General features: G+C 49.1%; 1 protein-coding gene across 1 annotated transcript; it reads left to right on the plus strand.

Annotated features, from left to right (window-relative positions):
• Window positions 1-172: 172 nt before the first annotated feature.
• Window positions 173-21,973, plus strand: NINJ1 (ninjurin 1). Its single transcript, XM_054162146.1, has 4 exons — window positions 173-321; window positions 12,512-12,746; window positions 18,485-18,646; window positions 21,228-21,973. Exons 1-3 carry the CDS (start codon window positions 250-252, stop codon window positions 18,637-18,639), a joined length of 462 nt encoding a protein of 153 aa, XP_054018121.1. The 5' UTR covers window positions 173-249; the 3' UTR covers window positions 18,640-18,646; window positions 21,228-21,973.
• Window positions 21,974-22,325: the final 352 nt, after the last annotated feature.

Here is a 22,325-nt window from a genome sequence, read left to right on the forward strand (position 1 = left end):
CGGGGACCTCCCGGGGGCGGGCGGCAGAGGCGGCCCTGGCCGGGCGTGTGCGAGCAGGGGGAGGGACGGGCCGGGCTCGGCGGGGCCGCACTAGCTCGGGCAGCGGCCACCGCGCTGCGAACTTTCTGCTCGGTGCCCGGCGGCCCTCCTCGTCTCTGCTCCGCCGAGCCGGGCCCGGGCGCTAGGGAAGCGCTCCCCGCGGGCAGCCGGGGCCGCGGCCGAGGCCGCGCCGACCTCCCCTGCGCCGCCATGGACTCCGGCAGCGAGACCCACGAGCTGAACGGGCGGGCGGACGGCGAGGAGCCGGTGGTGCTCGAGCGGGTAGGGCCCGGCTGCGGGGCGGCGTCCGGGCATGGCGGGGCGGCGGCGGGCGGCAGCGGCCTCGCAGCGGTGCCCAGGCAGGCGCGGGGGGCCGGGGCGGCCCCGAGCCTGTGTGTCACCTCCGTGCCCATCGCCCGCTTCGGCCGGGCCGGGGCAGCGGCAGGTGGCCCCGCGGAGCCCGCCCGTCAGGGCCGGTGCGCTGGCAGCTGCCGCTGTCCAGTCATCGGAACCTCTCCTTTACGCTTCTTTCACTCGTCTGCCACTAACTGAGCGCTGGCTTTGTAGAGATGCCGCTGCATGCATGCTCGTGTCACCGCTAAGACAGCAAGGGCCAAAGAGAAAGGGAAAGAAAATCCTTCTGAGCCTTGGCACGATGGCCCCTTGGCTGCTACATAAATCAGCCCAAGGGTCATCAGCACTAGCACTGGCGCCACTCTGAACCGCGGAGAGCTTATCCACCCAGATGACTTGGAAGAGAATGGGAAAGTTACTCAGGAGATAAATGAGCACAAAACTAGGATGAATTACTTAAGGGGCTGGGCCTGTGTGTTTGTTTTGTTGTTGTTTTGTTTGTTAATTTGGTTTTTTATTTGGTTTGGGGTTTTTTTCCATACAGTAATCCAAATAAGAACAACAGGAGAAATGTCCAAGTTTTTACCACTCCATGTAGTCAAAACAGGACCAGAGATCTTCACTGGAAGGCATTTAAATCCAATATTTTGGTTACACCTAAAGGATGTTTTCCAAGTACATCACTTATCTGAAAAGCCAGACTGGTAAAAAGTTGTTTTGGAAAGGACTAAACTCCAGAAAGCTGCTCTTGTTCTGAGCTAAGGCTCCGCCACATAGAAGCAGTTGTACTGAACCACCTCCTGCGTCACAGGTCAAACTTTCTGGTTACGAGCAGCCTGGAGTGGCTGTGCAGCAGGTCTGTCCTTCCTCCCTCCCTTCCTGGCAAACCCTTGTAGTCATGAATATCATACCAAGAAACAAAATGCCTGGTTTTAATAAATCCTGGAAAGTACCTAAAGAGAATCAAGGCTGGGATACGCAGGTCAGACTGGGGGCCTGAAGGGGTTTCCTCTAGAGCCACTGGTTTCTCAGCAGTCTTCTGGGGGTTTTTGTTAACACAGTTGTGATTGCATCACAAGTACTAGTCATGGGGATTTTTTTGTTGTTGTTTGAACTTGGTCTGCCCCAAAAGTTTTTCTGCAGCTTTCCTGTTTCACTTCATCTTCAGTTGCAATCATTTTGTTAGACCTTTCCCATAGGAACTGTGAGTTCTGTGTGAGTGCCATATAAAGAATCAGCAGCAAGCTGCATTATTCTGTTGCATTCTATGAATAGAGTAGCACTTGACAGAGCTTTACAGACACTCTTTTTCATTTTCTCACCAAAAAACCAACTGCCAACAGAAAACCCCAGCAAAAAATAAGTATATGTGAGGTAAAATGAATGGGGACATAAAAACCACTATGTGAATGGGAGATAGCTCAAAATATCTGACCAGCTGACCAAATGCCCCCACTCAGCAGCCAGCTAGACCTGGAGAGCCCACCAGCTACCTAATTCTTCAGTATTGGAGTCAAAAGTGCCTAAGTGTTGGCTTTTAGGCGTACTGGCAGGCATCCCAACTTGGGCCACCCTGGTTTGCTTCCTGCCCTCTCCTCCAAACAGATTCTCTTGCACATCTTCAGCAACGGGCTGCTGCCTTCTCTTACAGAAGAGCCAAGGTGAAATGCAGATAGAGTTGTCTTACCTGCAAAGCATTCAAAGCACACTAATTGAAAAAGAAGATTTTTGAATCAATGGTCAATGTGCTTTGTTTTGATTCCTTCATGAGTTTGGGTAACTTTTCTTAGCAGCTGCCAGGCCTTTAGAAGCAAGAAATTCCTTGTTTCTAATACTGGGCACACCTCACTGACTAATGTGAATAATTCCATTGGCAGCAGTGTCTGGCTGCTGCAGCAAAGGATCTGTTCATACAAATACCAGGAGCAACTGCCTTTTCATGGGCTTCTCTTTGCTTTCCTTGTTCATGGCCCATATGGAAAGAGTTTCACATGCTCTAAAATCTGGTTTGGTGTTTTCAAGATAACAGGAAATGTTGCTGGAAAAGGTGAACCAACTTGGAGAGTAGAAAAGAACAGCCCTGGAATAGTTGGCTTCTATTACACTCATAGAATGGCTTTGGTTGGAAGGAACTTAAGAGATCACCTACTCTGACCCCTTTGCCATGGGCAGGGACACCTCTCAGCTAGATTTGGCTGGTCAAGGCCTCAGGTCATTATTAAAAATGTGTTCAAGGTGGTGTGTTGATGCATAAGGCATTTTGGGGCATGGCAGTTTCTTTACATCATACTGCAAGTAGCAAAGTTCAGATTTGGTGGAACTTAAAATGATTGTGCTGCACAGAGAGCGAAATGGCATGTTCTACACATGGCTTGCATCAGGCTGAACTTGGAGTATTTGGTCCGCTCCAAATATTGGTAAGCTTTTGTTTGCCTGTTCTTTAAGTAGCTAGAATAACCAAACAGTGCTTTACCAAGGCAGAATGGGCAGCCTACAGTCCTCCTGGGAGAAATAGTATAGAATCATAGAATTCTCAGGGTTGAAAGGGACCTCAAGGATCATCCAGTTCCAACCCCCCTGAACAGGCTGCCCAGAGCCACATCCAGCCTGGCCTTAAGAACTTAGCAGCATAAGACCCAATTGTTGGAATGAGCAGTAGTAATGTAAGGCAGAGAACAGGAGAAAGCTTCTATTTCAATGGCTGTGTGAACAAATTTAAGTTGCTGCTTCATTTGCCAAGGTCATCAGATGTGCTGATTGTTTTTAAGCCAGTTAATGAGTAAAAATGTTCTCACCTGGTCCTGGAAGCAGCATAGCTCTAGAAAATCATCTCTCTGCCCTGAGCTAGCATGGCTGTGCTGACATTTCAGGAACCAGTGTGGTTACCACTTCTTTTTCCTCTCTTTTTTTTCCTTTTCCTTGCATTTTCTGTGTGTATGGAGAGTGAGGCCTCTTAAGCTTCTAAAGATGCTAGAACATTGATGCTGATTATGAAATACAAACACAGGCTGAGTTTTTCCCTTTTTGTGTGTGTGGTTGTTGTATCTTTTTTTAACTGCCTGCATCCATACTGTCCTGCAGAAGGCTCATGCCCTGTTAGGGTTAGGTTGTACTTGGATGGACTGAGTGAAATTCCTGCAGGGAATGTAACTGATTACTCAGTCCAGGTGCATGGTTTTTCCTCTCTGAGTCAGTGCTGAACAAGTGATCTACTGTTTTACTGGGGGGGGAAGAAATAGTATCTTCTGAGGAGATGTGCAAAGGATCTAACCATCCATTGCAGAACTGATAGAGCTTAAAACATTTCTGTTGGAAGACTATTTCCTTTCTTTGCAGACTTTTTCCCCTGTCTTTTTTTACATCAGCAGGATCTGTGAGGCAGAGGGGAAAGTCTCATTTTGGAGTGACCACAAGGGGCCCGTTGTGTTTTCAGTATGTGGTGGAGATGTGGACAGAAATTCCCCATCTAGGAGGATTATTAAATAGTTGTATAGTTACTCCTTCAATTTTGTAACTGTGGGGTTGAGCTTAGAAAATGATAGAAGTTGTGTTCTGCTTTAGTCCTGTCCTTCTATGCCTGTCCCTTCTCTTTTCTGCTCTGACAGGACTTTTTCCTGACCATGAGGTTTCCACTAAAACATGTGGAAAAGTTTGCCAGGCAGGGATTTTCTTAATGAAGGTGAATAATTCAAAACCTTAGAAAAATCCTTCCCAAACAATAAGGCTTTTTAGCATCTTTTTAACAGTTTTGGCTAGAAAGACAATTGCAAAGCACAGTCCCCATAGGGCCGGTGTGACTCAGCCTTGTATTTACACAGCCTCCACTGGTGCAGCAAGATTCCATTATTTTAAAACTAGGACTGTCCCTAAAAATAAGAATTTCAGGAAGCTTGCTCCATGACATCACAAAGGAAGCTCGCTCCATGACATTACAAACCCAGAGGTCATCTTGATCGGTGAGTTTGGCTGATCTCATGCTGAATCAGGGTGGTTTGGCTGCTCAGAGTGCCTGAAGGCTGCCATACAGTTGCAGTAATCACTAACCTAAAACAGAAAGCAAGCTGTAGGCCACAGATTGTGAAGACCATTTCAGAGTCCTGAGGGGAAATGTGCTTGAGGGCAAGGAACCTCCTGACAGCTTAAGGAAGACGTTAGTAATCAGAAGCACAACTTGTTTGAAATACATTTTTACCTTTCCCAAAGGCATGTATTGACAGGACTGGAGAGCAGGGCTGGTGAGGAGCAGCTGAGGAAGCTGGGGGTGTTCAGGCTGCAGAAGAGGAGGTTGAGGGAGACCTCCTTGCTCTCTCCAGCTCCCTGAAGGGAGGTTGCAGTGAGGAGGAGACAGCCTCTGCTCCTTGGTGGCAAGGGACAGCAGCAGAGGCAATGGCTCCAAGCTGCCCCAGGGGAGGTTCAGGCTGGATGCTAGGAAATATTTCTGCCCTGGAAGGGCTCTCAGGCATTGGAATGTTCTGCCCAGGAAGGTGCTGGAGTCCCCATCCCTGGGAGTGTTCAAGCAGTGTGGAGCTGGTGCTTAGGGACAGGGTTTAGTGCTGACCCTGCAGTGCTGGGTGGAGGGTTGGGCTGGATGAGCTTGGAGGTCTCTTCCAACCAGATGTTTTCAGTGATGCTGTGACAAGGGATAATGGCTTCAAACTCGGAAGAAGTGGGATTTAGACAAAGACATTAGAAGGAAATTCTTCCCCATGAGAAGGGTGGTGAGGCACTGGAACAGATTGCCCAGGGAAGGTGTGGAGGCTCCAAGCCTGGAAGTGTTTAAGGCCAGGTTGGATGCAGTTTTGAGCACAACGATCAGCATTCTTTTCCTAATTGTCCCATACAAAACTGTGTGTCTCCCGTGTTTGAAAAAGGCATTCTGCCCCTTAGAACACCATGAAAGTGTTCAGTGCTAGTCTTGTACCAGTACTGAAGTCAGTGTTTGTGTGTTTTCAGAACCCAGGTGTGACACTCTGGGCCTGACAAAGCATGTTGACCTCTGGGTCCTGCAGTCCCAGGTGATAGGAGGGACCTGCAATTGCAGCTTGCCAATCCAAACTGAATTGAGTCAGGCTGTGCTTCTGGTTCACACTGTGCAGTTTTTGGTTCTAAGTGTTTGTGTTACAAACTGGGAACTCACTTTGCCAACTGAAATACTGTTTTTCTAGTGGGATTTAAGGGAAAACCAGCAACCAGCCTCATGCTACTCAAATACCTGTGAACTTCCTTACAAGAGCAGTGAATTCAGTCCTCACAGCAGAGCTGACTCTTAGCTTGGAAATTTCAGTGTCCTGCTGCTCCAGGCAATATTTGTCTTTCATGGTTTTTGTGGGGCTTTTGTTTCTGGCTTAAAACAATCCTTTAGGGGAATATATATGTGTGTGTGTGTGTATATATATATATACAGTGGAAGATATTTGAGAAGCTGAATGAAGTACCTAGGAACAAAAGAGAAGAAATGAAACCTGAAAACGTGCACTCAAACTCCAGATGATTTCTTTCCTCCTGTATTGATAAAGCAGAGTGAGGACAGCTAACAACTAAATGCAGAGCAGGCGTCATCTTCACCTGGGGTTTCCTTCTCTGTGGGTTGGAGGTGGCTGGCATGTTGGAAGCCCCACCTTGGACAGAGTGACTGGTCTGATTTGGGGAGACTTGGGGAGGTCAAGCTGGATGAGAAACCAAAAAGTTACTTTGGGCTTTCCTTCTTTTTTTTCAGTCAGGCCTCCAGCAGTTGACTGCTTCAGAAGTCATTAGTGTTTGACAAATACTCTGTTGAACAACTACTTCAGAAGTCACCAGTCTTTGATAAATACTCTGTGGAACAAACAGCCACATCAGTTTTTGTCACAAGGAGCGATTTAGTGCTGTGAGCAGCAGCAGAAATCCTTACTAGAACAAGTGACTGTATTTAGCAAAGAGAATTCATTATTTACCTTCAGATGTTTCCCTTTCCAGTGCTGTTCTCTTCCGCTTGAATCGCTGGGTGGCTCAGAGATGTGATTCATGAAACTCAGCGTCCAAGGACATGTGCCTAATGCTGCTTTTATTTATCTTTTAATGAGGGTACTGAAGAAACCCTTTCTGTACTTGAGAGGGACTCAGTTCTCCTGGGCATGCTGCTAAAGTGCCAACTGAGGCAGCCAAGAGGGCCAATGGCATCCTGGCCTGCATCAGGAACAGTGTGGCCAGCAGGAGCAGGGAGGTCATTCTGCCCCTGTACTCTGCACTGGTTAGGCCACACCTCGAGTCCTGTGTCCAGTTCTGGGCCCCTCAGTTTAGGAAGGAGGTTGACTTGTTGGAACGAGTCCAGAGAAGGGCAACAAAGTTGGTGAGGGGTTTGGAACACAGCCCTGTGAGGAAAGACTGAGGGAGCTGGGGTTGCTTAGCCTGGAGAAAAGGAGATTCAGGGGTGACCTTATTGCTCTCTACAACTACCTGAAGGGAGGTTGTAGACAGACGGATGATGGTCTCGTCTCCCAGGCAGCCAGTACCAGAACAAGAGGACACAGTCTCAGGCTGTGCCAGGGGAGGTTTAGGTTGGATGTGAGGAAGAAGTTCTATACAGAGAGAGTGATTGCCCATTGGAATGGGCTGCCCGGGGAGGTGGTGGAGTCACCATCACTGGAGGTGTTCAGGAGGAGACTTGATGGGGTGCTTGGTGCCATGGGTTAGTTGTTTAGGTGAGTTGGATTGGTTGGTGGGTTGGACACAATGCTCTTGAAGGTCTCTTCCAACCTGGTTTATTCTATTCTATGATCAAAGCAGCAGCAAGGTCTGTGCACAGCTCTCAGTAGGGCTGTGTGTATCCAAGACCATTCAGATGTATCCAAGACCATTCAGAGTGTGAAGCTTTGCTCTTAGAGTAGCAAAAAAGTGCCAGCTTCTGATGTAGCATCTTAGCTTTATCCTTGCAAACTGCAGTGCAAGCCAACAGACCCTGCTGCTGTGCCAGGGCATGGAGGGGGAATGCCTTGTGGGGCTGAAAATAAGCTCTTCCACAGGGCATCCTTCCAGTTACAGAGGGAGCAAGAGGGGAGGCTTTCCACTCCTCTGCTGTTCATAACTGTGGATGGACTGGCACAGAGGCCTGTTGTGCTCAGAGATTGGCCAAGCAGACCCTGAAGGCAGGGCAGTTAGAGGCAGAAGTTCCAGCTGCACACAGCTCTTACGCGCGCACTGTTTTCCCACAGCCTCGCTTAGTGATGTGACCTGAAGAGGCTTCTTGTCTGTGCCAGGTGGTTTGAATATTGGAAGTGTCTTGTGAGGTGGTGTGATTCCATTGAGGCTGGAGCAGATCGTGTGAAGTGCAGAGCGTCCTCTTGCCAGGTGGCACCTGCAGGCAGAGCCTTATTTCCCTGGTCCTAGGGAAGGGGCAGGAGTTTCACTTTCTCTCTGCGCAGCCCTGCAGGTGACGGCAGCGCAGTTTGGTGCTGCAGGCTGCACGTGTTGCTGCGTGCCTGGAATCTCCCTGAAGCCATAGAGCCACAGAACAAAGTTTCCACATAATGACTGTTGTGCATGACTGTCATTATCCCGAGGTTAAGGCAACAGCTCTCCTTTCATTGCCTGTCTATATATTGCTGTGTAACACATAGTCTGGTCTTAAAAACTGCTGGCATCCTACCAGCGGTGCTTGTCTCGAGACTTCTGGCAGTTGCCTGCAACTTGCTTCCAGAAGGCAAGGCTAACTTGCTGCTTTTTTTTTGGTCTATGGTTTTCCAGCATGTGTTGAGAGGCTCTATTTCTCAATCAGGAGATGGGAAGTGATTGTTTCTGGGGCTTTCATCATTACATGTTTGGTTTTTTTTTTTTTTTCCCCTGGAAGAAGGCAAGATCCCAACACTGAGAAAAAACTCTGTGCAGCAGAACTGATGTTTCAGTTCTCCAAATGCCTAGTTCTGATTCTAAACTGGTCTGCTTTCTGGTAGCTGAAAGCCTCTCAAGAGAGTAAAATTCTGTGTTTTAGAATCTAATGACAGTAAATAGCTGAGTTGTTGTTCCAGAAACAGCAAGTTTTGCTTTTGGTTGTCTTAGTAGCACCCTAATTGAAAAGTCTTCTCTGTTTACTGGAGTTCAAGAGGTGACTTAAAAGCTTTGCTTCCACCACAGTTCAAATACCACGGCTTGCTATTTCCACCTGCCCCTTAACCAGACAGAAATGAGCCAACAGCAAGGCCCTGCAAGTGCAGCAGCAGCTAGCCAGGAAAAGCAAAGGGTCATGTTCTGTTGTTGCTGTAGAAACTGTCCTACATCATGGAGTCACCTACTGCAGGTAATCCTGCTCTGGCAGGGGGGGTTGCACTGGATGATCTGAGGTCCCTTCCAACCCCTAACATTCTGTGGTGTAACTGAAAGGAAGATGAGAGTGGTGAAGCCCTGGAATGGGTTGTCCAGGGAGGTGGTTGGGGCGCCATCCCTGGAGGTGTTTAAGACCAGGCTGGACGAGGCTCTGGCCTGCCTGATCTAGTGTGGGGTATCCTTGCCCATGGCAAGGGGGTTGGAACTAGATGATCCTTGTGGTCCCTTCCAACCCTGACTGCTACTATGATACTATGTAGCCAAGAATATTTACTCTTTTATAGTGTTAAAAAAAAAATCAATAGCCATGTAAGACATCATCAGAGTCCTGCAAAGTCCTAGGAAGAAACTAGCTGTCATGTTTTCACTGCAGTCCCCTCTAACAGGATTCAGAGCTCAGTCAGCTTCTTGTGTAGGTTTTGCCTGCCTGTGTCACACACTGCAGCCTCTCAGATAGTTCCGAGTCAGTATTTTTGCAGGAAGGAGTTAAACAGCTGTTTGACACAGGAAAAGACTTCCTCTATTCTGAACTTGTGACAAAATACATCACATTACTGCTGCAGTCTACTGAGAAGAGTTTGGTTTAGCTTTGTGTCCAGGATTTGAAATCCTGTATCAGACACTTCCCCATCCCCTCTCCCACTGCTACTATTTGATAGCCAAGAGCTCGATGGGTGTTTGACTTTCTGCTGGACAACAAAGAATGCAAATCCCAAATGTCAGTCTGAATGTTCTCCTTCCTGCTGCCAGCATATATTCCATGCTGCTTTCTGTAAGGAGGTGGAGCCTCATACCTGTGCTCTTAGTGCTTGTGGTGGGTGGTGTGCTGGAATTACAGTGGAATTTCTGAAGCATCACAACCACAGTGGTTTCATAGGGCAGGGGTGCGACAAGAGCAGGCTCTCCTTGGCAAGAGAAAAGGTGCCAAGTGCTGGGCAGGTTCCCCTGCCAAACTGCATTTGTAGATTGTTGGATATGGACAAAACCAGATGAGTATCACAGAATCACAGAATGGTAGAGGTTGGAAGGGACCTTCAGAGAGCAGTGACTCCAACCCCCCTGCCAAAAGCAGGATCACCCTGGGTAGTCCACACAGGAATGCATCCAGTAGGGTTTTGAAAGTCTCCAGAGCAGGAGACTCTACAACCTCTCTGGGCAGCCTGCTCCAGGGCTCTGTCACCCTCACACTAAAGAAGTTGCTCCTCATGTTGAGCTGAAACCTTCTCTGTTCCAGTTTGTATCCATTGGTCCTTGGCTTATTGCTGTGCACCACTGAAAAGAGCTTGGCCCCCTCTGAGCTCTGTTGTGGAGCCAGTTTGCAATCCACCTCACTGACAAACCCTCTGTGCCACATTTCCTGAGCTTTTCTATGAGGATGTTGTGGGAGACAGTAGCAAAAGCCTTACTGAAGTCAAGGAAGGTGACATTCACAGCTCCTCCCTTGTCTACCCATTTGGTTGTGGTTTCATAGAAGGCTATCAGATTAGCCAAGCAAGATCTCCCCTTGGTGAATCCCCACTGGCTACTCCTGATAACCCTCTTTTCTTCCATGTGGTTGGAGATGACCTCCAGGTCTTCCTGACAAACGCCAGTGTCTGTCTCAGAGCCATTTCCTTCCTGAGAGGTGAGTGGAGTGCAGCAGCCATCTGCATGAAGCTATGATCTCATGGCTGGCTTCTCTTGCTGCTGCCCTGTGACACTGGTATCTCAGGGACATACTTAGGCTGTGCTGGGTAACAAGGGGTCCAAGTTTGGCCTTTGAGTGTCCTGGGAACACTGCCGATGCGTTTGCCAGGCACCTCAGTATCTGCTGTGTCTGAAAGGACACTCAAGCCTGGAGGTGGCAAACCTGGCTCGGGAGTTGGAAATTTCATAGTAGTGCTGCTGAAGAGAGGAGTTAGAGGTGTTGCTGTGTTTGAAATACCCTTCCAGGAGAGACTTTGCTGCTAGTATTTTCTGGCACTGAAAACGTCCTGAGAAGCAAGTTTAAAGAAGCCAACTAGAATGAGCTTACTCTTAATATATTGGTGTATTGGTTTTGAAAATGAAGCCTGCAAGTCAGAGCAGTCAGCATGAGGTCCAGGGGGTTGGAGCCTCTCTGCTCCAGGACAGGCTGAGAGAAGACTCCAGGCAGACCTAATAGTGACTTTCCAGTACCTGAAGGGGAGTACAAGAAGGCTGCAGAGAGACTGTTTGCAAAGGTCTGCAGGGACAGGACCAGGGGCAATGGCTTCAAACTAGGGCAGAGTAGATTGAGATTGGATATGAGGAACAAGTTCTGCACCAGGAGGGTGGTGGAACACTGGCACAGTGTAGAGGGGTTGGACTGGGTGACCTTTGGAGGTCCCTTCCAGCCCAGAGCACTCTGTGATTCTGTGTCAGGATTTTTGTGTCATGCAGAGCAGATACTGGAGGGTGCAGCGAGGGTCCGTGAGACCACTGTTGACAACAGCCTTGGCAAGAGTTGGGCACCTCAGTCTAGCCCAGTTGCCCTAGGTTCTGAGTGGTGCCTGAAGAAACAGGTGCCTCTGGGGGAGCACTGTCCCATCTCAAGGTGGGGCGCATGAGTTGTCATCGGGAAACAGCTCCTTCTATTCATCCCTCTGGCTTAACTTAGCTCTGGGTTTTCTTTTCCTGTTTATCAGCAGTGGAATTTCAATCAAAACCCCAGCTGCTACTGCTGAAAACATGGAAAAAAGTTCCCCTCATAAGTGGGCAGTGCTTGGCAGCCCCAGACACGTGGCAGTGAAGCAGGAAAGCAGTTCAGTGTGTGCATGGAGCTGGCAGTGGCCTGGCTGAGCAAGAAGCAGCAGGGAAGGGAGGTCAAGCAAAGCTCAAACATAAATCCTCAAAATAAGACCCATGAGTAATGAAGGAGTGCTGCAGCTGTGTGGTGGCAGAGGGTGAATGTAATAAATACTTGTGTTTTTAGTGTGCCTTTAGCAGTCACTTGGGCACAACCACCTGTTGCTTGCTCGGGTGCTTTGCAGTGGTTGTCTGTCCCAGCTTGCCTCAGTGCAAACCTTCCAGCTTTTTCCCTCTCTTCTTCTCCCAGGCTGGAAGCACACTGGCTGCTCAGGCTGTGCCCCAGCAGTGCAGGCACTGGTTACTGCTCTCCTGTCAGATGGAGAACAGTGGTGGCAGCAGTGAAAAAGTTGCACTGGGGGTCACAGAATTGTTTTGGTTGGAAAAAACCTTTAAGATCATCAAGTCCAACCATATATGGGGGATGAGAACCCCACACAGCTGTTCCATAACCCATGGCCCCACAAAATGCTGCTCCCAGGAGCTAAACCCCTCTCTCCTGGGGAAGGGAGGTGATACGGAGGAGGTTTGCTATTTACTGGTGCCCTTCCCAGCTGAGTGCAGGGCTGGGGGCTGGCTCTCCATGGGGGTGGGTGGCTCCAGCACCAGGGCCTGGAGCCCAGCAGGGGCTGGGCTGGGGGTCTGAGCAGCCTGGGGCTGGGTCTTGCCTTTCTTGCCTTTCTCTGTCTGCAGTTGAAGAAACCTTCCAAAAAATGCATCAGCCATAAGAGAAATCCAGGAGCCAATAAATATCAACCAGCAGGGGAGAAAAAAAAGACAAATAAATATAAAACTGGGGAGAAAAAGCTCAGGGAAGCAGGGTGATGACTGACTCACAGGAGGAGCTTTGGAGATGGAGGAGAGCTTCCCGGCCAGAGCAAGTGCAGGCCACCTCAGTACCACTGCTCCTCTGTCAGTGTGATGACAGCTATCAGTAGCTGGGCCAGGTGACCTCTCACTCACTACATCAGCTAGAGAAGCTGTGGATAATCCTTTTCCTCTCTCCCTGTTTCAGCACACAACATCCAGGTGGTTTCAGAGGAGCAGCCCTATGAACATCAACCACTATGCAAACAAGAAGAGTGCTGCCGAGAGCATGCTGGATATTGCCCTGCTGATGGCCAATGCGTCCCAGCTGAAAGCTGTGATGGAGCAAGGACCTTCCTTTTCCTTCTACATCCCACTTATTGTGCTTATCAGCCTGTCCCTCACACTGCAAATTATGGTGGGAGTGCTCCTGATATTCCTTGGTATGTAGCAACAGCATGAAGCATGGACGTGTATTGTTCCTAGCAGATGCAGCCTGGCAGCTGGTATATGGGATGGTATAGAGACTTCCCTCTTGGTTTTTACAGCTATTGGAAGGGGCAGTGGTTTGAAACTGGAGCAGGGGAGATTTAGGTTGGACTTTAGCAAGAGGTTCTCCACTATGAGGGTGGTGAGACACTGAACAGGTTGCCCAGCAAAGTGGTTGAGGCCCTGTCCCTGGAGGCATTCAGTCTCAGAGTTGATGTGTCCCTGGGCAGCCTGATCTAATTGGAGATGTTCCAGCTGACTGCAGGGGGATTGGAGAAGCCCTTTGAGGGTCCCTTCCAACCCAAAGCAGTCTGTGGATTACATTGGAAAGTCCTTACCTCAAAATTGATGTTTTCTCTTCTGACTACAGGAATACTGTAACTAAAGGAGTAAGGGCTGGGATGTCCAGTTTTGATCAACTTCCACATTCATAAACTGGACAAATGAGTGTATTTTTCATTTCAGAAGGCCTGAGGAGGAAGGAAAATGATGAAATACAGTAAAAGAAACATTAATAGGCTACACAGAATCATGCAGCCTGCCCAGTTTCATAACAGCATTTCTGGCCAGTGCTGTTACTTAATCTTATGACTGAAAGTGCTTGTCCATATCAGGCATGTCATAATTCATACTGTAAGAATATATTGTGAACATACAACTCCAAAACAAGTCAAAGTTGAAATCACTGAAAACATCCAGTTGGAAGAGCCCTCCAAGCTCATCCAGCCCAACCCTCCACCCAGCACTGCAGGGTCAGCACTAAACCCTGTCCCTAAGCACCTGCTCCACACTGCTTGAACACCCCCAGGGATGGGGACTCCAGCACTGCCCTGGGCAGATCATTCCAATGTCTGAGAGCCCTTCCAGGCCAGAAATATTTCCTAGCATCCAGCCTGAACCTTCCCTGGGGCAGCTTGGAGCCATTGCCTCTGCTCCTGTCCCTTGCCACCAAGGAGCAGAGGCTGTCCCCTCCTCACTGCAACCTCCCTCCAGGGAGCTGGAGAGAGGAAGGAGGTCTCCCTCAACCTCCTCTTTTGCATCCTGAACACCCCCAGCTCCCTCAGCCCCTCCTCTAGCCCAGGGGCTCCAGGCCCTTCTCCAGCCTGGCTGCCCTGCTCTGGACAGGCTCCAGCCCCTCAATGTCCTTCCTGCAGTGAGGGCCCAGAGCTGAGCACAGCACTCAAGGTTGTGGCCTCCCCAGTGCTGAGCACAGGGGGATGGTCACCTCCTGACCCTGCTGCCCACCCTGCTTCTGACCCAAGCCAGGATGCCACTGGCTTTCTTGGCTAGGACCTGAGCACACTGTCCATCTTCCTGCTGGCATGGCAGCTTGTGTTCAGTTTGTTTGTGTTCCTGCATTGAAATCAAAGGTTTGATAGCAAAGGCTTGACAATAATTAAAAACCCACTTGGCTGGAAATTTAGCAAGTTTCTCCAAGCATATCAAACCTCTAGGTGGGGAATGGTAGAACTGTTCTTGCTGCTGTTAATTTTCAAACAGCATTGAAAATTGTTGAGGATGTCCCTGCTGAGTGCAGGGGGTTGGACTGGATGAGCTTTGGGGTCCCTTCCATCCCAGCCCATTCTGTAATCTTGAATCTATTGCAAATGAGAAGCCTTGGAGGTGCTAGCCAGAGTCCACACAGTTATGGCTGCCACATTTGGCAGCTCTGTCAGTCTTTCAAGGTTCAGTTGTTTAGCACTACTGTAGAAAGCAACTTTCTTTTAAAGGAGGAAGTTCCTAGGAAACCAAGATTCACAAGGCTTGCAATACTGATATGCAGCTTTTTCCTGTCTGGTGAGAGGGGCAGAATACAGCTGCCTGCGTTTGATAGGAGCAAAATCCAGCTTCTGGCTCAGAAGAGATTATAGAAGGGGACTGGAAAAAGCAACCTGATGATACTGGGGGATGTGGGGAAAGAGTCATGGAAAACTCAGCAAAACAGTTCTGTGTTTCTTGATTGAAGGCATTTCCCTAGTGGCTGTTTCAGTTCTGGGGGGCTGGCCCTGTAGGCAGGTTGCCTGTTTTTGTTGGGCATTGTGCATGCTCAGTGCATGCTGGGATGTTGCTTTGTGTGTTTGTTTTTGCCAGACCTTGCCCAAGGGGCTTCTAGCACTGCAAGTTTTCTCTTTGCCGCATTGAGAGTGCCCACAGCAGCCCCAACTCCAAGTTTGGGCTGCGGTGGAGTTTGCAGTTGAGGTTCAGGATGGAGTTCAGCCTGGCTCTGCTGTCAGCAGTGAGTGTGGGTTTGGGGTATGCAGGGTGTGCTGTTGCAGCAGTGCTGTTCTGCTGAGGTCAAAAGCACTGGGGGTAAGAGGCAGGACGTGAAGGTCCAACAACACAGGGATCACAGCAAGGACTTGCTTTTCACAGTGTTCCTTTGGTAGTCTGGGCCTGCAGCAGCAGTTTGTCTCTCTGTCCAGCCTCAAAAATGTCTCACAAGCTCTCACAAGTCCAAACAAAACTCTTTGCAACCATCCAGTTTCCTCAGCATTTTATCCCAGAAGCCCACAGTTCTCTCAGTTCTCTTAAGGGAGAGAAGTTCTCTCTTTAGGGATTCAAAGCCTTTCCTCCTGCAGAAGAGTGTTTTACAAAACCTCTTAAAAATGTTCAGCAAGCTTGTCCTTGAAAGTGGTTTGGTAATCTCAAGTTTTTGGAAGGAAAGCAAAGATTGTCTTGAAGTGGTTTGAGTGGCATGAAATCAGTAATCCAGTCCCACTGTACTCAGATACTTACTGGCTGGTGTCAAGAGCCTGTGCACAAACACCCTCAGCTGAAGTACTGTAATCACAAAGACAGAATCACTGCAATTCTGCTCCAAAATTCAGAGCACTGCCCAAACTGACAACCAATCCTTGTCCTCTCTGACCCTTCTTGGGACAAAGGGACAGCTCTGGAAGTGTCACTTCTCCTTTTAACTCACAAAGCACATGAGGCCATTATGGCCTTTTTAAACCAACCATCTGAAATGCTTATCTTCCAGACTTCAGGATTGATGACTCATAGAGTGGTTTGTGTTGGAAGGGACCTTAAAGATGATCCAGTTCCAAACCCCCTGCCATGGGCAGGAACACCTCCATCCAGCCCAGGTTGCTCAAGGCCTCATCCAGCCTGGCCTTGAATACCTCCAGGGAGGAGGCAGCCACAGCCTCCCTGGGCAGCCTGTGGCAGAGTCTCCCCAGCCTCACTGCAAAGAATTTCTTCCTCATCTCCAGTCTCAGTCTCCCCTCTCCCAGCCCAAAGCCATTGTCCCTCATCCTGTCACTCCCAGCCCTGGGCAGAAGTCCCTCCCCAGCTCTCCTGGAGCCTCTTCAGGTACTGGAAGGCTGCTCTAAGGTCTCCCTGGAGCCTTCTCTTCTCCAGGCTGAACAGCCCCAACTCTCCCAGCCTGTCCCCTTAGGAGAGCTTCTCCAGATGTCTTTGTAGTCCCTTCTTGATCCCCTCCAGCAGCTCCAGGTCCTTCTTATGTTGAGGTGCCCAGAACTGGAGGCAGTGCTGCAGGTAGGGTCTGAGCAGAGCAGAGGGGCAGAGTCCCCTCCCTGTGCTGCTGCTCTCCCTGCTCTGGATGCAGCTCAGCACTCAGCTGGCTCTTGGCTGCCAGGGACCGGTGCTGGCTCCTGGGGAGTTTGTCACCAACTGACACTCCCAAAGCCTTCTCAAGGCTGCTCTTGAGCCACTGCTTGCCCAGCCTGGATTTGTGCTTGGGTTTGCCCTGACCCAGTTGCAGGACCTTGCACTTGGCCTTATTGACCTTCATGAGGTTGGTTTGTGCTGACTTCTCCAGCCTGTCCAGATCCCTTCCCTCCAGCGTGTCAGCCAGGCCACACAGCTTGGTGTCACCTGCAGACTTGCTGGGGGTGCCTCAATCCCACTGCCCATGTCACTGCCACAGCACTGGTGCCAATACCAAGCCCTGAGGGATGCCTTTTGTCACTGGTCTCCACTGGGACACTGAGCCACTGACTGCACCTCTCTGAGTGCAGCCATCCAGCCAAGTCCTTATCCAGCCAGTAGCCACCCCTCCAGTCCATGCTTTTCCAGTTTGGTGCCCAGGATGTGATGTGGGACAGTGTCAGACACTGCACACAAGCCCAAGTAGATGCCATCAGTTGCTCTTCCCTTATCCACTGTTGCTGCAACACCACCAGAGAAAGCCACCAAGGCACCACTTCATTCACAGGACAGTAGCAGGGTCCTGCCAGGTGCTGTTGGGATGCAGGCATCCTCATTCCTTCAGGTGTTTTGCAGACATGGATAAACTCATGTTCAGGGTTAAGTACTGCTGAGCTTAAATTATTTCATGCCTACCCAGGTGTGCAGTAGCTTAAGCTTTGCAGATGGTTCCCCCACGCTGTTCTGCAGTGCTTTGACTGGCCTGTGGTGTTTGACTGTGCTGCTTTAGCAAACAGGACTTGAACAGCTGCCCAGAACTCCTTGAAACCAAACCAGCATTAGACTTCCTAATTAGGGACAACAAATGAACCTGGCTTTTAATACTTCAGCATCACAAGTGTGCTTTCCACCACTTGTACTTAACTGCTTCAATAAGCAATTGGGGTTTGGTTCTGTGCTTCAGATGTGAAGTTGTCAGGGTCAGTGTCTCAGGAGGAAATACCTGATGCAGCAGAGTTGTAAGCTGCACACTGCAGCTTGGTTGATACTGCTGTAACAAACTGTCAGGTATGAGCTTTAGCTCATGCCCTGACATGCCCACACAAGCTCCAGTGACCCATGCACATGAGACCTAGGAGTCTTGACAGACAAAGCCATTCTCAAAACACAGAACTGATCAGCTCTCATTCCACCAGCAGCATAGAAATCCAGCAGAGGGGCTGACTGCAGAGCCCTTACTGCAGGCAGAGACAGGAAAGCTTTGGCCTTCTACATGATGCCAGGCAAGTGCCCTCAGACTTCTCACAGTCCTGTACAAGCACTTTATCATCAAGTCTGTTATCAGCCCACTGTAATTCAGTGATGTGTTTTCACAAGGCCTGGAGTCAAAGCCTGAACTGAATGAATGCTATCTCCCTTGTGTGTGCCTCCCTCGCTCCCATTAGCAGTTCAGCCAAAGAACTGTGAGAAGTGAAAGGAAATGTTGACACAGCTGATGCTGTCTCTAGAAGGAACTGCATCTACACTGCTTTGGAATCTTCCTCTGGTGAACAGATACAATGCCCTTGCTCTCTAAAGCCAGACCCAGTGCAGGGGCAGGGAGCACAGCTGAGGAAGGGCAGCAGCACCAACAAAACCCTGCGCTGGTAAAGACATTTGGTGTCTGCAAGGAACCTGCAGCCTTTTAACTTGTGGGAAACTTAAACTTCATTCCATCCTGTCAGGCCTTCAGGCTTCATCTGCTCAAGGCTGAGATATTTTTCAATGCTTAAAGTGGCAACAAAGTAACTTTCAAAAGCTCAAGAACTGAGACCATTTCTGGTTCTGTTGGTGCAGCCTTCCATGTGCATCCACAGAGATTAGATGGTAATTACTGGAGGCCAGCAGGCTGCTGTGCTTACAGAGCTTCTCCTTAGCACTTTTACTGACACTGCAGGATCTTACTATCCTTTTAAGTATGATCCATGCAAATAGCTTGGCAGAAGAGCAATTCTTGAACTACAGGAGTAGAAAAGACTTTCATTCTGATTTTGAAGTATATATCTAATTGCAATTTTTTTTTCTCCCTTTCTCTTTAAAGTAAGGTATGACCTCAACAACCCTGCAAAGCATGGGAAGCTGGATTTCCTCAACAACCTTGCAACTGGGCTGGTATTCATTATAGTAGTTGTGAATATTTTTATCACTGCCTTTGGAGTGCAGAAGCCAGTTGCTGAGTCAGCCTCCAGTCAGTAAGCACCAGGTGAGTGATCTGCCTGCACCATTAGGTAGCAGGGCACAGCATCACACAGCAGGGTTCAGCTGTACAGTCCTGGCCTTTGCAGGTAAATGAGGATACCTCAGGCCACTGCAAAAGCAGAAGCTGCTAGGACCTGCTAAGTTAATGCAGTGTCTTTGTGCATGTGGAGTTCAAAAGGTAATGGCAGAGTCTCTTCCTCTGGGGCCCCTTGCACATGTCAGGATTGTCCTTCTGCCTTAGCCACTCCTTTTCCTCAGTGTTGACTAAGCCAAGAAGAGAAACAGCACTGTTCAGCTCCCTCCAAATGCCTCTTCCTTTTTTCAAGAATGGTTTGCAGTGTACAGCATCCAGCCTGTTCTGAACCTTTGTCTGTGTGGCTATGGAGTCCATCCTACAGTGCCAGACATCACCAGAACCCCCAGTTCCTCTGCACTTAGTGTGGCTTTGCTGCCCTCCCAGGCTGCAGGGCTTTGCTCTGTGGGAGCCTCAGCCTGCAGAGGTGGGCACTGTCCCTTCACTTGGCACCTGGGGTCATTGGGAGTATTGTTTGTTCTACCTGCATTTTAAAGTTGGTTATTTACTTATACAGAAGGATAAATGTAGGAATTTGTGGGAATCAAAATGGAGATCCTCCTAGCATCATATCTGTGCAGGAGATAAACCTCAGCTGTGAGCTGGTAGCCCAAGAAGCACTGTAGGCCCACATCTGCCTCTAAACCAGCACTGCTAAGTCTGGTTGTGCTAGCTCTTTGTCTTCCAAATCTCAAACCACCTTGTGGAAACCTTCTGCAGAGGAAATTACCTCACTTTTCTGGCCAGCCAGGGTGTGCTGGCTGCTACACAGCCAGTCCATGCATGTGATGGTATCAGTTTGAGCTCACTTCTAGATGAAACTCCTTGTCCATGAGAAAGAAGATTCCAGGGCTTTAAACCCCTGAGCTGAAGATGAATGGCTCAGCAGCATCTCTCAGAAGAATGGAAGCCAGACCAAAATTTATCACTACTCCTGAACAGCCTGGGGGGGAATCCGTACAACAAATTACTGGCAAGATGAAGAATGAAATGGATTTATTGCAGAGAGTGGGCAGAATCATCTGCTCTAACCAAAACCTGGGAAATCCGGACAGTGAAGCAACTTTTGTTGTATTTTGTGGCCATTGCCTCCATAAATGAACTAATAAATATTTAGCAGCAAAGAACACAGAGGTGATCTGAGAATTATATGTAGAAGTCTCAGCAGTTGCTATTCATACTGGAACATTAACCTCAAAACTGCACTGGCAAGACCAGAAGAACTGAGAGAACAGTGGAATGTGAGCTGTCTTCACAGTATCTAGTGTGAGGTGTCCCTGCCCATGGCAGGGGCTTGGAACTAGATGATCCTTGAGGTCCCTTCCAACCCTGACAATTCTATATGAGTCTATGAAGAAGAAACACAGAGGCAGAGACAAGAACCTGAAATGGGCATTGAGAAATGCAAACCATGGAGAAGGTGGCACACCAGAGTCCCAGCTGTTGGCAATCCAATCCCAAAGCAGTTAGAGACTTAATGGTATATGGAGAAGTCAGCTCCTGTCCAGCAGCTTGCCTTACCTGGGTACTGGATGGGTGAACTGAGCCACATCTCAGCTGCTCTTTCTGTTAGTACCTAGAGGACACAGTCTCAAGCTGCACCAGGGGAAGTTTAGGCTGGAGGTGAGGAGAAAGTTCTTCACGGAGAGAGTCGTTCACCACTGGAATGTGCTGCCCAGGGAGGTGGTGGAGTCACCATCCCTGGAGGTGTTCAAGAGGAGATTGGATGTGGCACTTGGTGCCATGGTCTAGTCATGGGGTCTTGGGTGACAGGTTGGACTCGATGATCCTCGAGGTCTCTTCCAACCTTGGCGATACTGTGATACTGTGTCTTACAGCTTAGCTGCACATCTGGCAAGAAGAGCTCTTCACAGTGTTTGTGTTGGAGGTTCTCTACTCTGCTCTCCATGAGCTGTCCACCCAGAGGCTTTTGTGGCCCAGTTATGGCTGGGATAGTGGAATCCCTAGTTAGAAAGCTGGGTTGGAAATGAGGAACCAGTTCCCATGTGACTGCTCTGAGATCAGGAGAGCAGGAAGCACAGTTCTGCCTGGTGCATGGTAGGAGCTTATACAGCTCACATCTAGCTGTGCACAGCCAGTTTGCTGACATACACAGCATTGATATGTGCTCCTGAAGATGGTTTAATAGCCTTGGAGTGCCTCAGTAAAGGAGACACAGGAGCTGGGTTATGTAGCCTCAGGCAGAGGTAAGACCAAAGGCCATTTAAGGCAAGTTGACTTCTGTACAAACTCAGCAGCTGTGTGATTCTGCCATCATGCTGCTCACACTGAACTGAAAACCCTGAGTGCAACTTGAAGAATAGGTTTTCTTCAGTATGAAGCTACAGTGTCCTCAGAGCCTTGAAAGAAGCGAAGGGCCCCCATTTCCTGGCTTCACCTGTTCTGTTCTGCACTCTTCCAGAGAGAACTTACTTCTTTCTGTAATGCAGTTTTGTCATTTGCTGTAATTCCTGTGTCACTAACAGATCAATGTCTTTGCTTTGTATTTCAGAGACCTGAAGCATTCCTTCTAGATGCCATTTGCACTGGAGCCAGTTGTGATTGGACACAGCAAGGAGAAAAATAATCTGAGGAAGCTGGACATACTGAGCAAAACTCAAGTTTCCAACAACCAGCACGTCTGTGTGCCTAAGCTTTTTCTGGGTGTTAGTATTTGAGCTGTTTGGCACCTAAGGAAGGGTTGGGTTTGTCTCAAGGACACTGCCTTTTCTGGAATATTGGCATTTCAGTTTCTGTAGGAACTAGTCATTTTCCAGAGAAGTGGCATATGCTCCTCAAAGTATTATCAACTGGTGGCACTTGACAGGGCTTCCCATTTCCCAGGCCTTTTGGCTTTGTGGCCACTTGCCATTTCCACGGTGGTAAGAAAGGTCAGGCCTCTGTTCTGGCTGGGGCACCATGTCCTCTGTTTCATTTGCTTGGCACCAGAGCTCTGTGCCCCATGGCACAGCAGTGCTCTTCCTTTCCAGCGTACAAGCAGCTGTGCCTTGGGTTCCGCTTTGTTCCCCTCCGGCTAAAGCCAAGGCGAGACAGAGAATCAGCGGCCTGCCTGTTGTGCAGTGGCGCGCACAGCACTCATGGGTCCTGTTCCTTTGTCTCTGGACCACACCTAGCATCTCCTCTCCTTTGCACACAAACAACCCAGCTGCTAAGAGTTCTCAGAACTGCTGTGCCTTGTGTTCTGTGCATTATGGATGCCTGGAAACCCTGTCAGAAGCACCACCTGTTGTAGGTCCAGCTGGAGGGGACAGGGTAGACCTTGCCCGCTGCGCCGGTGCTGCCTGATGTCAGCGCTCCACGTGGCAAATGGAGAGAAGGTTTTGCCTCTGGAGCTTTGCCTCTTCTCCAGGTTGATGGCTGCAGTTGTGTCACTCCTGTGAGTTTATGGCTAGAGAGGTAACTGATTGTTGAGGTTTTACTTTGAGATATGTCTAGAGCTATAAATACCTTCTAGGTTCTTACCTGCTGGCTCAGGGACTGACACTTTTTCTAAGCACAGTGTTGCTAGTGCTGGTGTAGGCTGTAAAAACCTCTACACCAAAAACATTCCAGTCAGTTTGTGTCCAAAGCATCACATCTGCAGCCAGAA

This window comes from Dryobates pubescens, chromosome 1 (assembly GCF_014839835.1).
Source record: "Dryobates pubescens isolate bDryPub1 chromosome 1, bDryPub1.pri, whole genome shotgun sequence".
Lineage (NCBI taxonomy): Eukaryota > Metazoa > Chordata > Aves > Piciformes > Picidae > Dryobates > Dryobates pubescens.

Bases quoted from the DNA above. Each gene is read 5' to 3' on its own strand.
- NINJ1 (XM_054162146.1), top strand. From the start codon at position 250: ATGGACTCCGGCAGCGAGACCCACGAGCTGAACGGGCGGGCGGACGGC. The intron at 322-12,511 runs GTAGGGCCCGGC...TCCCTGTTTCAG, and splicing joins AGCCGGTGGTGCTCGAGCGG to CACACAACATCCAGGTGGTT. The intron at 12,747-18,484 runs GTATGTAGCAAC...TTCTCTTTAAAG, and splicing joins AGTGCTCCTGATATTCCTTG to TAAGGTATGACCTCAACAAC.